The sequence below is a fragment of the Chlorocebus sabaeus genome, chromosome 26, assembly GCF_047675955.1.
Source record: "Chlorocebus sabaeus isolate Y175 chromosome 26, mChlSab1.0.hap1, whole genome shotgun sequence".
Classification (NCBI taxonomy): Eukaryota; Metazoa; Chordata; class Mammalia; order Primates; family Cercopithecidae; genus Chlorocebus; species Chlorocebus sabaeus.
In genome coordinates this window covers 1,958,117-1,971,728 of record NC_132929.1, presented here as the reverse complement: position 1 = coordinate 1,971,728, position 13,612 = coordinate 1,958,117, and the positions used below count along the sequence as shown (strand labels likewise).

General features: G+C 43.9%; 1 protein-coding gene across 1 annotated transcript in view; it reads right to left on the bottom strand.

The window, feature by feature from the left end:
• Positions 1-7,448, bottom strand: part of GABRB3 (gamma-aminobutyric acid type A receptor subunit beta3) — a 224,558-nt gene extending 217,110 nt beyond the window's left edge. The window contains exons 1-3 of the mRNA XM_008017342.3: positions 7,274-7,448; positions 7,075-7,166; positions 6,796-6,863 (exon numbers count right to left, since the gene is read on the bottom strand). Of these exons, the coding sequence (XP_008015533.1) occupies positions 6,796-6,863; positions 7,075-7,166; positions 7,274-7,353 (240 nt within the window). The 5' untranslated portion in view covers positions 7,354-7,448. The remainder of the gene's footprint in view (positions 1-6,795; positions 6,864-7,074; positions 7,167-7,273) is intronic.
• Positions 7,449-13,612: the final 6,164 nt, after the last annotated feature.

The window sequence follows — 13,612 nt, the reverse complement described above, 5'->3', positions numbered from 1 at the left end:
GATATAAAAGTATTTCATTGGAAATTTACATATCAGTTTCTTCATGCACTTATGTATTTATTCATTTGTTTATTCTTCATTCATATGTTCCTTTCCACAAATATTGAAAAGGTACCTATCAGATATTGGCTCCTATGCAAAGAACGGCTCATAGAAACAGCCCTGCCTCACGGAGTGTATGGTCTAATGGAGAGAGATGGAGGAGAAAGACTAAGCAAACAAACACACCAAAAGAATATTTAACACTATAATAAGCGTTGCAGGAAAGAATAAGTTTTCACAGAAATGCAGAATGGGAAATGTCTAATTTAGACAGCAGTGAAGGTCATGGAGGAAGATAAAGTCCCATGAACCCCTAAAGGAACATTTTTGTTGTCCTGTAGCATGAGGAGGTAGAAAGACCAAAGGAGCAGAACCAGGTCCCAGCTTTGCCGTGCAGAAAGAGTGAGAAAGTCAGTGCTATTTCTGAGCCTATTTCCTCACCTAAAAAACGGAAATGAGGTTAACACCTCTATTACCTACCTCACCAGCTGATGGATCAAATTTGATAATCAAATGTGACATAATACCTGAAGCATTTTATAAACTGCAGAATGGTGTAAAACTGTTAGTTACCAACTCCCTATGTCACACCTCAACATGAATGACAAAAGATTTCAAATGTGTGATAGGCTTCATTTATTTATTCCAAATGTTTGATATAAATAAATGCAACCATCAGCATGCACAAGACATAGACCCCATGAGAAAGAAAGGTTCAGCTACCCATAGAATAGAAAGAACAGCTGTCACCCATATTAGATTGTGAAAAGTCAGTTGATGAATTCAGATGGTTTTCCTTGTGAAAATCAAGAAGCCTGCAGTCCCAAACATGAGTCCTTTCCAAGAGATGTGACATCCTAGGAGAACTCTACACCTCCTATTGACACTTCTCCATTTCTTTTGTTCCTGCATGCATTTCATTAAAAGAACACTGCCCTCCTCCTTAACATCTATTCCATTCTTCATTTAAACAAAGACCAAATCTACAAGATACCCTCACTTGGCAAGTAGCCCAAGAAGCAACAGCTATCTTTTTGAACTCATTTTGTTTACCATTATCCAAGGAAATATAAGCAGAATATTTTATCTTTGGAAAAACCAAATGTTGGAGTCAAAGACAGATACCAGTTGTAATTTGTCAACTGCAACTCAATTACCTACCAGACGTAATTCTTTAACTACACGTAAATAAGCAGATTTGCCCCATCACTTCAAACTAAAGACAACATGCCATAAGATCCTAGAGCCCAGCACAGGCTCAAGCAAGAGGTCATCTGTAACAGGACGATGCATGTAAGATCCATTTATTCAAAGAGATGTAATATAAGTTTTACAACCCCCCGAGGGGAAAGGCAAAAAGCATTCTCTTTTTGCTCTCTATACTATACGTTTTAATATTAAACACAAGCCTCTCTTACTAAAGAGCATATTATGTAAGGTATTATTGTCATCCATCTCTGAAGTTCATTATATGCTTTCTTATCAGTGCCCCAGCATTGATGTATGATCATAACTTATGCATGAAACATACTGTCAATGAAAAGTAATGTGCTCAATAAACACCCTCGCCTCCCAAAGGGAGCAACCTAGAGCCACGCACAGACACACACCCTGGACCTTACCCCTGAAATGCCTTCCATGTAAGCAGTTTTCCAACCCCAACTGGGTCAGGAAAACAGTCTTCCTTTCTGCTGAGTCATCCCCCAGCGTGCTTTGTAATAAGAGCATTAGCGCATTTCCTACCTTTAAACTGCTAATAGCAATTCATATGCAAACTCTGAAAATGGCCCAGGCCTCTCCAGAAGCAAGGAGTAAAGGACAGCCTGCTAACACGTGACAGTGTGGGTGTCCTCACTGAGCTTTTCTCTGTAGAGTTCAGCCCCTTATGATATCACTTTGGTATCAATTGTGTCCCCACACAATGGGCATCTGGAAACCTCCGACTGAATTCCTGAGGATTAAGTGACTTGCCTGAGGCTAGATGGTCCCATGGACTTGAAACAGAACCCGTAGCTCCCAATGCTATAAGGCTCTTGTTAAACACACTACATGGACCCCAGGGATTCAGCTCCTCCTGCCTGAGAACCTGGCCAGGGACTGGACATGCTGTGTTCTCATTCAGCACTCTCTGACGGCAAAGCAGCTTCTAGACCCTGAAATGGGGGGAAGGAGACTGAGTAACATAAATTTGGACAAAAGATGTCTAAAAGCTGCATTTTCCAAACCTCTAATCGTAGCTCACTCTAGCTTGAATCTGCCTCTCCTCTTTGCCTCTCTTCTAAAAAGAAGAAAGAAAAACATAAAATAATAGTGCAAATGTGTATGTGCGCGTGTGATTTTTGTACACGGGTCAGACTTTATCCGTTTAGTAGTGATATAACTCCAAAGCTGCTTCTTGAAATGTGCTAAAATTATGTTCATACGCACCACACTTATTTCACACCTAGACATTAAAAAATGGATTTTATGAGAAGAAATGCAACAAGTGAGAAATGAACACAAAACAGCAGCATAATGAATGCGTATGTCTCATAACTAAAAATACACATTATACGTTACCCAAAAGGAACTCTAATTAAAAAAAACAATAATTTTTTATATGCACGAAATGAGAAAAAATGTCCTGTAGTTAACACTTGCATTAAGATTGAGTTAATTTTAATGGATTAGTTAAGGATGAAGTGACAACAAAGTGGAAGTTAAATTACAGGAATTATCATCACTATCACTAGAGTCTGAATCTAGTTTTATGTCCCTAATACCACATAGTTAATGAAGTAAAAAGTAAGTACATGTGACTTCTCCAAATTAACAGATCAAAACAATGGCTCATTTTAATAAGTTGTTTAAAACTCTTATTTTAAAACACTGTGTTTAAATTTAAAATCCCTAATTGTTTTATTTTTCAGTATTTTATGTTTCCTATACTTGCAATAATTTTTCCCATTTGTTGATCTCTTCATCTATCTACTCAACACATTTATTGTTCACTAGAACCACTGGTAAGCACCAAAATGGTAACACACACAGTAATTTTCAGCAGACAGTGTCCTTGGACATACGCAATCTCACTTAAAGAAATACACAAACTAAATCTCAATAATTATTTAGCCATGCATAATTTTTAGAGATTATCTCAAATTTTAAACAGGGGCTAAGGGAAACAAGAGGGAAGTTACACAAAGCAAAATGTCTTTGATGAGTATCAGGTCAGCTAATTAAAAAAAAAAAGAGTGTATGAAAAGGAACATTAAAAGATTTAGGAAAAAATGGAAATGTAGAACTCCACTATCCATGAAGCAAGTTATGGCAAAACCAATGCTAACTATTAAAACATTCAAATCCTTTCCTAGATTGTTTCCACAAAACACCAAAATGAATGATGAGATACGCGTTTACATGCATAACTAATCTATGCATGTGTTTATTTGAGGTCAGAGACATTTTTTGGAGGCATCATCGACACATACAGTAGATAAGGACTGGAATCTACAATTGTTTAAAGCAAAAAGCAACAACAGCATCATTCTTGAGTAGTATCTGTTACTGTTCTCTGCAATGACCCTAAAAAACTCATGAACAAATGCATACACATCTCTCCCCATTTTCAGATGCACGTGTTTTTCAAAGTCTTTGTTTTGAACTTTGGTGAATTTGTATCTATTTCACTAAATACACATTTTCAAAATATCAAAACCTGAGGGGAAATTTTCAAGAAAGAATCTTCCAAGATCATTTATCCCTCATTGATTCTACCTCACCATCCCTAATCCTCTACTAAATTAACATTTTGGCCAAAATAATCATCTTATGCCACATCTCAAATCATGTCAATTACCTGCTTTAAAACCTTTATCATTTATAGGCTCCTTATTTCCTGAAATTATCATGTGAAGTCCTTGGCCTCTGGCAGAACAGTCTAGGTGCACAGGGCTTTGTCTTGCTTTTCCAACTTCGTCTCTCCAATCTCCCCTTCTAAATCTCTGATCCTGTTCATCCATCCATTCAGAACTCTGTCATTTTCTTTCCTAACCCAGAATATCCTCCTTCAAGTAAACCAGTCAGAATTCTATTCATATCCCTCACATAATTTAGATATAATTTATTTCATGAAAGTTTCCACATCAAATACCTCCCTTCCCCCAGCCAGATTCTCTCGTCCCTCCTCCTCCCTCCCTCTCTCTTCTGTGTGCCTGTCACTTGTTCCTCTAATGGGCCTTGCCACATTCTACCTGTGAACAACGGTTTGTCGTATCTGCTCTAAGAGTTACAACACGCTTAAAGTGAGACCATTTCTTACTTAGTTTCATAACTTACCACACTTAGTTTTGTGTGACCAGTAAGGTGATTAATAAAGCTCATTAATAGATTTTACTGTTTTCAAACAACATAACTGAGTGGCAGCTCTAATCCTATGCTCATATATTTTCTGTTCTTTCCCTCTAAAATGTGAGTCCCTAAATGATATTTAACCATTGCTCTATCTGAGGTTTCTTTAGGAACAGGTGAAATACCATAATTATCATGCACAAATATTTTAAGAAAAATCAGATTTTTCTAGAACATGATGTGACCAATCTGCTTGTGGGAGGAAGATATTTTCAATGGCTGACATTCACATCTACCCAATAGCCTTCAGTCTCCAATTCTACTCATCCTCAAGATTTGTTTATAATAAGTGTGTGTTTACAGAGCCAGAAAAATTACTGTCCTAAGAATGCAAAAAAAATGCATACAAGTATATTTTGGCATGCTATACATACCTATTGGCTATGGAATATACACTTAAAGATTGTTCAGTACAATGGCCTGTATCTTCCATTTGTCTGTTACTGGGTTTGCAGAAAATTGAGACACTTCAAGTCACAGACTACGAATTAGGCAAACATTGATGAAGTTTTTAAAGCTATCAACTAACAGCATGATGCCAGAACAACTGGAAAACTAAGTTTAAAAAATAACTCAAACAAACATGTGATGGTGTGCAACAGCACACTCTCCTCGCTCCCCGAATTATTTTACTATCGTGTACAGCTCCTGAAGGGCAAAATCAAGACATTTTCTCTTCCTCCTGCCATCCTCCGATACAATGGTTTTTGACATAATAATCCACTAAATAATCAATTAACTTCTGTACTAAATTGTCTTCTCTAGAGAATGTGAAGTCCCCAGTTGAGAAAATCACAGATCACAGAGTGTGGATCTTACATGTACTAACTTGTTTCCTTAAAAGCACAAAACAAACACATTGAGTAAAATCATTTTTATAGTATTACATAAAAAGTAAAATACACATGTTAATTTTTATTGTAAGGTAATTTATGACTCACATTGCTTCTCTGTTTCTTGCTAATTACTGATATAATATTTGACTTACAAATGTCCTAAGTGATACACTTTGAAAAAAGATACATTTTAAAATACATATTGTAAATTTAAAAGCTTTAGATTAAGAGTGAAAAATTAATGACAACACCTTGGCGTGGTTAAGTTTCTTCCTACAAGATCCTTAGTGGTAGGTATTTTAAAAGTACCTCACTAACATCTATTTTTTAAAATAGTTTTACTTTGGGTATGTTCATATGTCTATGACTTACTGAAATATTTCTCAAAATGTTGTCCACAAAATACCCGCTTCAAAATATTTGAAGTAGTTTTAAATGCAGAGACCCCAAGACTCCAGCCTACCTTGATCAGAATCCATGGGAGTGAGGAACTAGCAAGCATGCATTTAAAGCAAGTTTGCCCACGTGATTCCGACGCACACCAGAGTTAAGAAGCCTACGGAGTGGCTCTAAAACCACGTCTCACTGTAGTCTCAACGTTGTATGTCCGAAAGAAAAGTTGCAAACGATTCCTTCCAAAATATATATAGTTTATAAATGCTCCTTCTAGAGCGTCCCTCGCAGAAAACTAAACTAGTTTTCAAATCCCACGGCGTTTCAGCTCAATTAACAAATGAAAGAGCCATCCTTCTCCCGATTCCCCGGCGTCCTAAAGCGCTCCTGGCAAAAGCCCGCTTCGCACCTCGGGGCACTGACCTCCGCTTCCCACAGTCAGAATACTGAATCAGTCTGCATCCACAGAAGACCGAAGGCACCCTGGCTCACCGGCCTCCCACCCTCCCGGCAGAGCGGCTCCTCCGAGCCCAGGCGCGGCCTCCCGCTCTCCGAAGCAGCGGCAGCCGGTCAGCACCTCGGACAGAGACTGGCGGGGCCGGGCCCGGGTCAGCCAGTCCAGGAGGCGGCCTGGCAGGAACCGCAGAGACCACCCCTGGAACGCACAGACCACCGTCTTCGTTCCCCTTTCCTGCAGCCAGCACCTCTTTCCAAACGACAACAAAGGAAACCTTAACTATCTTACCTAGAACACGGGAGCCACCCCCACATCTCGCCTCTCCCGGTTCCACAGCGCCTGTTGCTAGGGAGGCGAGGCAGCGCTCGGGAAGCCCCGGGACCAGGCAGCAGAGCGCTGGCGGAGCTGCAGCGGCAGACGGGAGCGCCAGGCCGGCCGGACCCCTCCGCAGGAAGGCTGCGCCCTCGCGGCTCCGAAGCCAGCCAGGCCCCCGAGCGCCCCGGGCGGGTGCAGGGAGCCGGGCAAGCGAGGGGCCGGCGCCCGGGAGCGCGGCTCCGTCTGCGGGCCGGGGAAACTCGGCCCCGGCCGAAGAGGCCTCCGGCCCAGCCCTGTGGACGCCTGTGATCCCAGACAGCGGGCCGGGGGCGTGGGGACCGCCCTGGGAGGGCGGGCACTCACCATGTTGACTTCGGAAACCATGTCGATGCTGGCGATGTCAATGTTCATCCCCACGCAGACCGGGGGACCTGCGGGAAGCGCAGGACACGGCGATCAGCCCAGCTCCGACGCGGGGCGCGGGCGGCTCTGAGGACTGGGGGCTACCCCCGGAGGGGCGCGGGCGAAGGGCCCCCACCCCCACCCGCCGCGGCTCCGCGGCTGCGGCCCCCGCCTCCCTCCGCCCAGGCCGCCGCCGCCGTGGGTCGCGCTTCCCGCAGCGGCCGCGCGCAGCCCACTTACCCCCGAAGTCGGGTCTCAGGCGAATGTCGTAGCCTTTCAACAGCTTGTCCACCGTCTCCTTCACAAAGGACATGTTCCCGGGATCGTTCACACTGGGGGACGGGCGGGGGGCACACAGAGCGGGTCAGGGGCGGCTCAGCCGCCCGCGCCCCGCGCACCCCGCGCCCTGCCCGCCCGCCGGCCCACCCGCCGACCCTACCTCTGGGCGCAGCACACCACAGCCACCAGCACCGGGGCCGAGAAGATGCCAAAAAGCCTCCCTCCCGCAAGGCCCCACATCCCTCCGCCGCGCCCCGGCACGGGGGAGGGGGCGCCCCGCCGCCGTCGCGACCCGCAGCCGGGGCTGCTCCTGCTGCTGCCGCCGCCGCCGCCGCGCTGGCCCGGAGCGGAGGAGGGCGGAGGGGGAGGGGAGGAGGGGGAGGAGCGGGCGCTGGGAGGGGAGGGAGGAGCGGGGAGGAGAGCGGAGCGCGCGCGGGCGCGGGGCGGGGGAGGAGACCGGAGAGTCGGAGGCGGAGCCGGCGCGCCGCACACCCTGCCCTCCCCCTCGCGCGCCGCGGCCCGAGGCCGGGGCCCTGGGCGCTCCCTCCCGCCTCGGCGCCCGCCGCACGGGACTCGGAGCTCCGGGACCGCGGAGTGCGGGGGCGGCCCGGGCCGGACGCTGCGAGCGGAGCCGCGGCTGCGCGGACTCGGGCGGGGCTGGGGGTCGGCCACGGAGCCGGCTCCTCTGGGCTCTCGGCGGCCGGGCGAGTGCGGGGACTGTCCGCAGCCTCGACGCGGGCATCAGCGGCGGCGGAAACGCTGCCCGCCTACCCCGGCCCCCGAAGTGGGCCCCGCACGACGACCACCGCCCGCTGCGGCGCAGCCCCAGAGCCCTCGGGCCGCGCCTCTGCCCGCCGGACTGCGTGCCGCCGCCTCCCGACGGTGCCTGCAGACGCCGGGAAGCCCCCGCCTCACCTGCGGGGCTCAGAGCCTCGGGTCCCCAGGGTCCAGGAGAGCCAGATGGGCAGCAGGAGCGCCAGGAGCCCGGAGCACATGGCGCTGTTCCTTCGGCCTAACCTGCTGGGATCCGCTCTCCCCCACCGTCTCCGAGCATCCAAGCGGCGACGCGGGGATCCCCGCCCCTACCCCCACCCTCAGGCTTTCCCGCCTGACCCGTCTTCCAGCCCCTGGCGTGGGGGCCCGATTCGTCATTTATAAAATTGGACCTTTTTTTTAAAGCTGCTCCTTAAACTGCACCTCTTACCCTCATTCCTCAACATTTCTTAGGCGCACTGAGCGCTTTCTGTTCACATGTACACATATGTAATGGATGGTTAAGACAGGCCTGAATATGTGTTTTGTTATCAGCAAACTAGAATCCCAGCCAGACTAGGGAGACTGGATTGTCATTCCAGGGATGGTAAAATATCTGCCTCTTTTGGTGCCGCCCAGAGCTATCCGTGATCCTTAATATAAGGCAAGGATCCTTGCTTCCCTGTGACAGGCCTCCTTCGGCTGCCATTAGAAGGCCACTGGCGCAAGGACCCTGGTGTACCAGCGCACAGTGGGTGCACCCCGCCCTCTGGACCACCGCACACCTAAGGGGCCACTCACCCACAGCCACAGGTTTTATATTTTAGTGAATGATCCCCAATAAAGTTTCTCTGTACCTCGGATTTCTAGTATTGAAAAAGATGGTTACACAATCCTACTTGTAGCCAACTAACAAAACCTACACATCAAACTCGTTTTTGTGTTCTGTAGACCTCTTCAAATTATTCCAGGACTTAATGGTTAATAATAGGTAACTACTTTATTGACTCATTTTTTTTTCTATGAAACAAGCTTCTCTTTAACATCGTTGAGACTTTATATTAGTAAATATCTAAATCTAGATCCTAAATCTCACGTTGGCATGTTTCTGTGCATTAATTTTAAATATCACTGCCTTTTCTAAAAATCAGCTATTTTATTTTTGGAACAGAAAATGTGACCGCAGTACCTGAAAGATTCAGAGATAAATATAGCTCCCTAATTATTTTCTGGAAAAGTCTATTCACCACTGCTTTGCATTCAATGTCCTGTTAATGCACAATGAAATTATATGGAAAATTGTATCTGTTGTATCAGACACACATTCATAGTTCAGTTTATTTCTCCTATTTCCGTGCAGTTCTTTTAGAGAAATGCCCTGCTGGGGATCGTGGCTATAAAAAGTAAACAATGAAAAGAAGTTGTTTGAATAAAACCAACAACATAGCAAGAATTAGCCCCCTTACTACCAGTTTATATGTTCTAAGACTTGCAGAACCACATTACAACATGATTATCCAACCGTGCATCATATCAGACCTTCTTGGCTTCACCCTGTCTCTGGAGCTTTTGGCTTTAACACCCCAGCTGCTGCCTCAGCACCCACTTCTGTAAGAAGTCTGATCAGCTTTACATGGGAACAAGCCCATATGGGATACGCTCATATCCTCATATCACAAGGTCTAAGATGCCACGGGATTTGCTCAGTACTCACATATATGCAATCTGAAATTCCTGGCAAGTTAAAAATCTATGGGGCAGACCTTTGGCTAACGAACACATATCCATGGATCAAAGAGTCTCCCTTTATTGCCTCCTAAGAAATGTCCTGAGATGCAGTTGCTGTTGGCCTCTCAAAGATGATCTTGTGAGATGGATCCATCTTTTGTACTTCGTACTCAGCAGTGGGTGGTGGTCTGCCTGGTAATGAACCCTCCCTCCTATCTGCTCCCTCTCTTTCTATGCCTAAATTCCCTTTTCCTTTGCTCCTGTTTTCATTGGAATCAAACACCCTAGTGACATATCAACAACTAAATTTTGCCTCAGGATATATTTTCTGGGGAACTTAGGCTGAGTTGTGAATTAATCCTCAAATCATTAGAAGTGTCACCTAAAATGCAGTCTCTTTCAACAGGCAAAATCAAAGAGAAAGACTGCAGAGGTGTGATCAGGATGCATGGGCTGTAAGGTTCTTACACACCCACACACTACTGCACATCACAGACACTGCTCAGCTTGCACCTACACCCACAACAAAGGGTGGACATGCAGCCCGCCACCCCTCCTCCTTTCTCAGCTCCCTCCAACATAGGCAGCCATCTGGGAGGGGTGGATAAGCACTGAACACCAGCACCCACATCCTTGTGCTCTCTTGCTTAGAGAGTAATTATGTATTAGCCAAATCAGCAGAAAATTAATAATTCACTTCTTGCATTCATTTTAGACTGGAAGAAAAAAAGGCTCCAGGAGTCCCACAGAGGGTAATTTTTCATGGTAGTAGGAAAAGGAGGTGAATGCTGTTTTGTTCATAGGAAGGTGGTTTTAAATGGTCCAGAAGAATATTTGGAGACATTCAAGGTAGAAAGGAGGAAAGGAAGCAGAGAGCTGGGAGGCATCAAGTGATCACATTACATCATCCATGTCTGCGCATTTTGATTGACCCAAATGCCTTTTCCAAACTGTTTTGTTCAGTCACTTTTCTTTCTTATAGAAAACTTGTTTTTTTAAACAGTATCTAAGTTTTTTGGCACATTTTAACGCTCTTCAAAAAAAAAAAAAAACTCATAACACATGAACTAAAATGTTGCATGTGTATAGTTAGCTAAGTCTCAACAAATGTATAAACCAGTGTACATTTTCATCATTCCCAAAGTTGTCTTGTGACCCTTTGACCCATCTGCCACTGAAGGTTCCAGACAAGCTCTGAACAACATACATTGTCATTATACTTGTTACTTTTTTTCTTGCCTGTTTTAAGCATTCTATGTAAGTAGAATGATGCACTATACGTTGTTTCATGTCTGGCGTCTTTCACTGGGTGTAATGTTAATGAGACCTATTCATGTTGTTGCAGATCCATCGTTTGTTCCTTTGTATTGCCAAGTAGTATTCCATTCACCTGTTGATGAGCCTTTCTAATTTGATTATGAATAACAATTCATATAGAGGCCTTTATATGGACATGAGGTTTCATTTCTACTGGACTGATACCTAGGAGTAAAATGGCTAAATCATGCGGTGAGTGTATGTTTAGTTTTATAAGGAACTGCCAAAATGGTCCCAAAGTGCTTGGAGGATTTTGCATCTCACCCGCAACACAAGAGAAATGCAGCTGCTCCACATCCTCTCAGTTCATCTCGGTGGCTGTATAGTGGCAACCCATTGTGGTTTTAATTTGCATTTGCCTGGTGATATATAAGTAAGCCTATTTCATTTACATATTGGCCACTCACATTTTCTTTTTGAAGATACAAGATTTTTGCCCATTTTAATTGCATTCTCTGTCTTTTTCATTGAGATGTGAAAGGTTTTTTTTTTTTATTGAGATGGAGTCTCCCACTGTCATCCTGGGTGGGGAGCAGTGACTCAATCTCAGCTCCCTGCAACTTCCACCTCCCAGGTTCAAGTGATTCTCTTGCCTCAGCCTCCCAAGTAGCTAGGATTACCATGCCTGGCTAATTTTTTGTATTTTTAGTAGAGACAGAGTTTCACCATGTTAGCCAGGCTGGTCTTGAAGTCCTGACCTTGTGATCTGCCCGCCTTGGCCTCCAAAGTGCTGGGATTACAGGCGTGAGCCACCACGCCCAGCTAGAGTTCTTTATGTATTCTGGATATAAATCCTTTGTCACATGTATGTAATTGTTTTCTCCCAGTCTGTAGCCTTGCTGTTTCATTTCTTTAATAGTATCTTTCAAATAAAAGAAGAATTTAATTTAGATGAAATGCAACTTATTCATTTTTTTCTTCTAAGGTTCAGACTTTTGATATTCTATTTTAGAAATCATTGCCTAATTAAAAGTTAAGATTTTCTGCATGTTATTTAAAAATTAGCAATATTTAGACCTGTTACTTGTTAACTTCTGTGGATGATGTAAGGATCAAGGTTCTTCCAAATGAAGTGTACTAGTCAGTTCTCACACTGCTATAAAGAAATACCTGAAACTGGGTAATTTGTAAATAAAAAATGGTTAATTGGTTCACAGTTCTGCAGGCTGTGTGGAAAGCATCTGGGGAGGCCTCAGGAAACTTATAATCACAGCCGAAGTCAAAGGGGAAGCAGGCATGTCACATGGCCAGAGCAGGAGGGAGAGAGAGAGGAGGGAAGGTGCTACACACTTTTAAACAATCATATCTCACAATAACTCGCTATTGTCACGACACCACCAAGGGGGATGGTGTTAAACCAGGAGAAACTGCCCCCATGATCCAATCACCTCCCACCAGGCCCCCCCTCCAACACTGGGGATTATAATTTAACATGAGATTTAGGCAGGGACATAGACTCAAACCATATCATAAGCCATGATTTGTTGGAAATATTCTTTCTTTCAATTTGGTTACCTTTTATGTTTGAGAATCAATTGATCTTATATGTGTGGCTGTGTTTTTTTACTCTATTTTGTTTACCCTTTTCCATTAATTTATCTATATATCTGTATACTAATCCATACTGTTTTGACTAATGTAGCTATAAAGTTAATATTGAAATAATGTAGCATAATCCATCCAATTTTGTTCTTCGCCAAAATTGTTTTAACTATGTGACATCTTTGCATTTCATAAATATTTTAGAATGACCTTTTCAATTTCTAGCCTGATGGGATTTTAATTTGTATTACATAAAATCTGTAGATGAATCTAGGGAAAATTGACATCTTAACAACATTGAAAACTATCTTTTAGTTTATGAAAACTCTATATTTAGATCATCTCTAACTTCTTTTTGTAAGTACTTTTTGTGTATTTTAGTGTAGCGGTTCTGTATTTGATTCATTAAATTTATCACTATTTCATATTTTTATGCTATTATAAGTGATTTTTAAATATTTAATTGCCAATTGCATATTGCTAGTACATATAAATATGATTAACTTTTCTATAATATCATTACATCCTACAACTCAATGTACTTATTAATAGTTTTGTAGATTTCTTAGGATTATATCCAAGAGATAATTACATCATCTGTGAATACAGTTTATTTCTTCCTGTCCTATATGTAGATGTTTTTAATTTCTTTTTCCTGCCTTACAGTACTGGCTGGGGCTTCCAGTACAATGTGGAAAGGAAGTGGTAAGAGTGGACACCCTTGCCTTGTTCCAATATTAGGGTTTTGTTGTTGCTGTTTGGGATTTTTGTTGTTTTTTACCATTAAGTATGGTGTTGGTTATCTTCTTATTTTTCTTCTGTTCTCCCTCTCCTACCCTCTCGTCCTTTTATTTCATCTCCTGAAAAAGTTTAGTTCTAACAGTAGAGAAGTACATGGTGTGCACCTGGTATGGAGTAGGGAGCTCTCAGGCCAGAGTCCAGGCAGTGTGAGGAGGGCACGAAGCTTCATAGCTCGAGAAACTGAGAAAAGCACCATTTCACATGGAAGGCTTAGTTTGAAAATCACAGCCAAAGCAAAGGCAGGCAGGCCTGGAGAGGGAGAGCCAGCCATTGTTATCAGATCATAGAAGGTGGGCAAAGTAGCCTGTGTTTGAAATTATAGCCAAAGCAAAGCTAAGAGAACATCCCCATTGAAGCC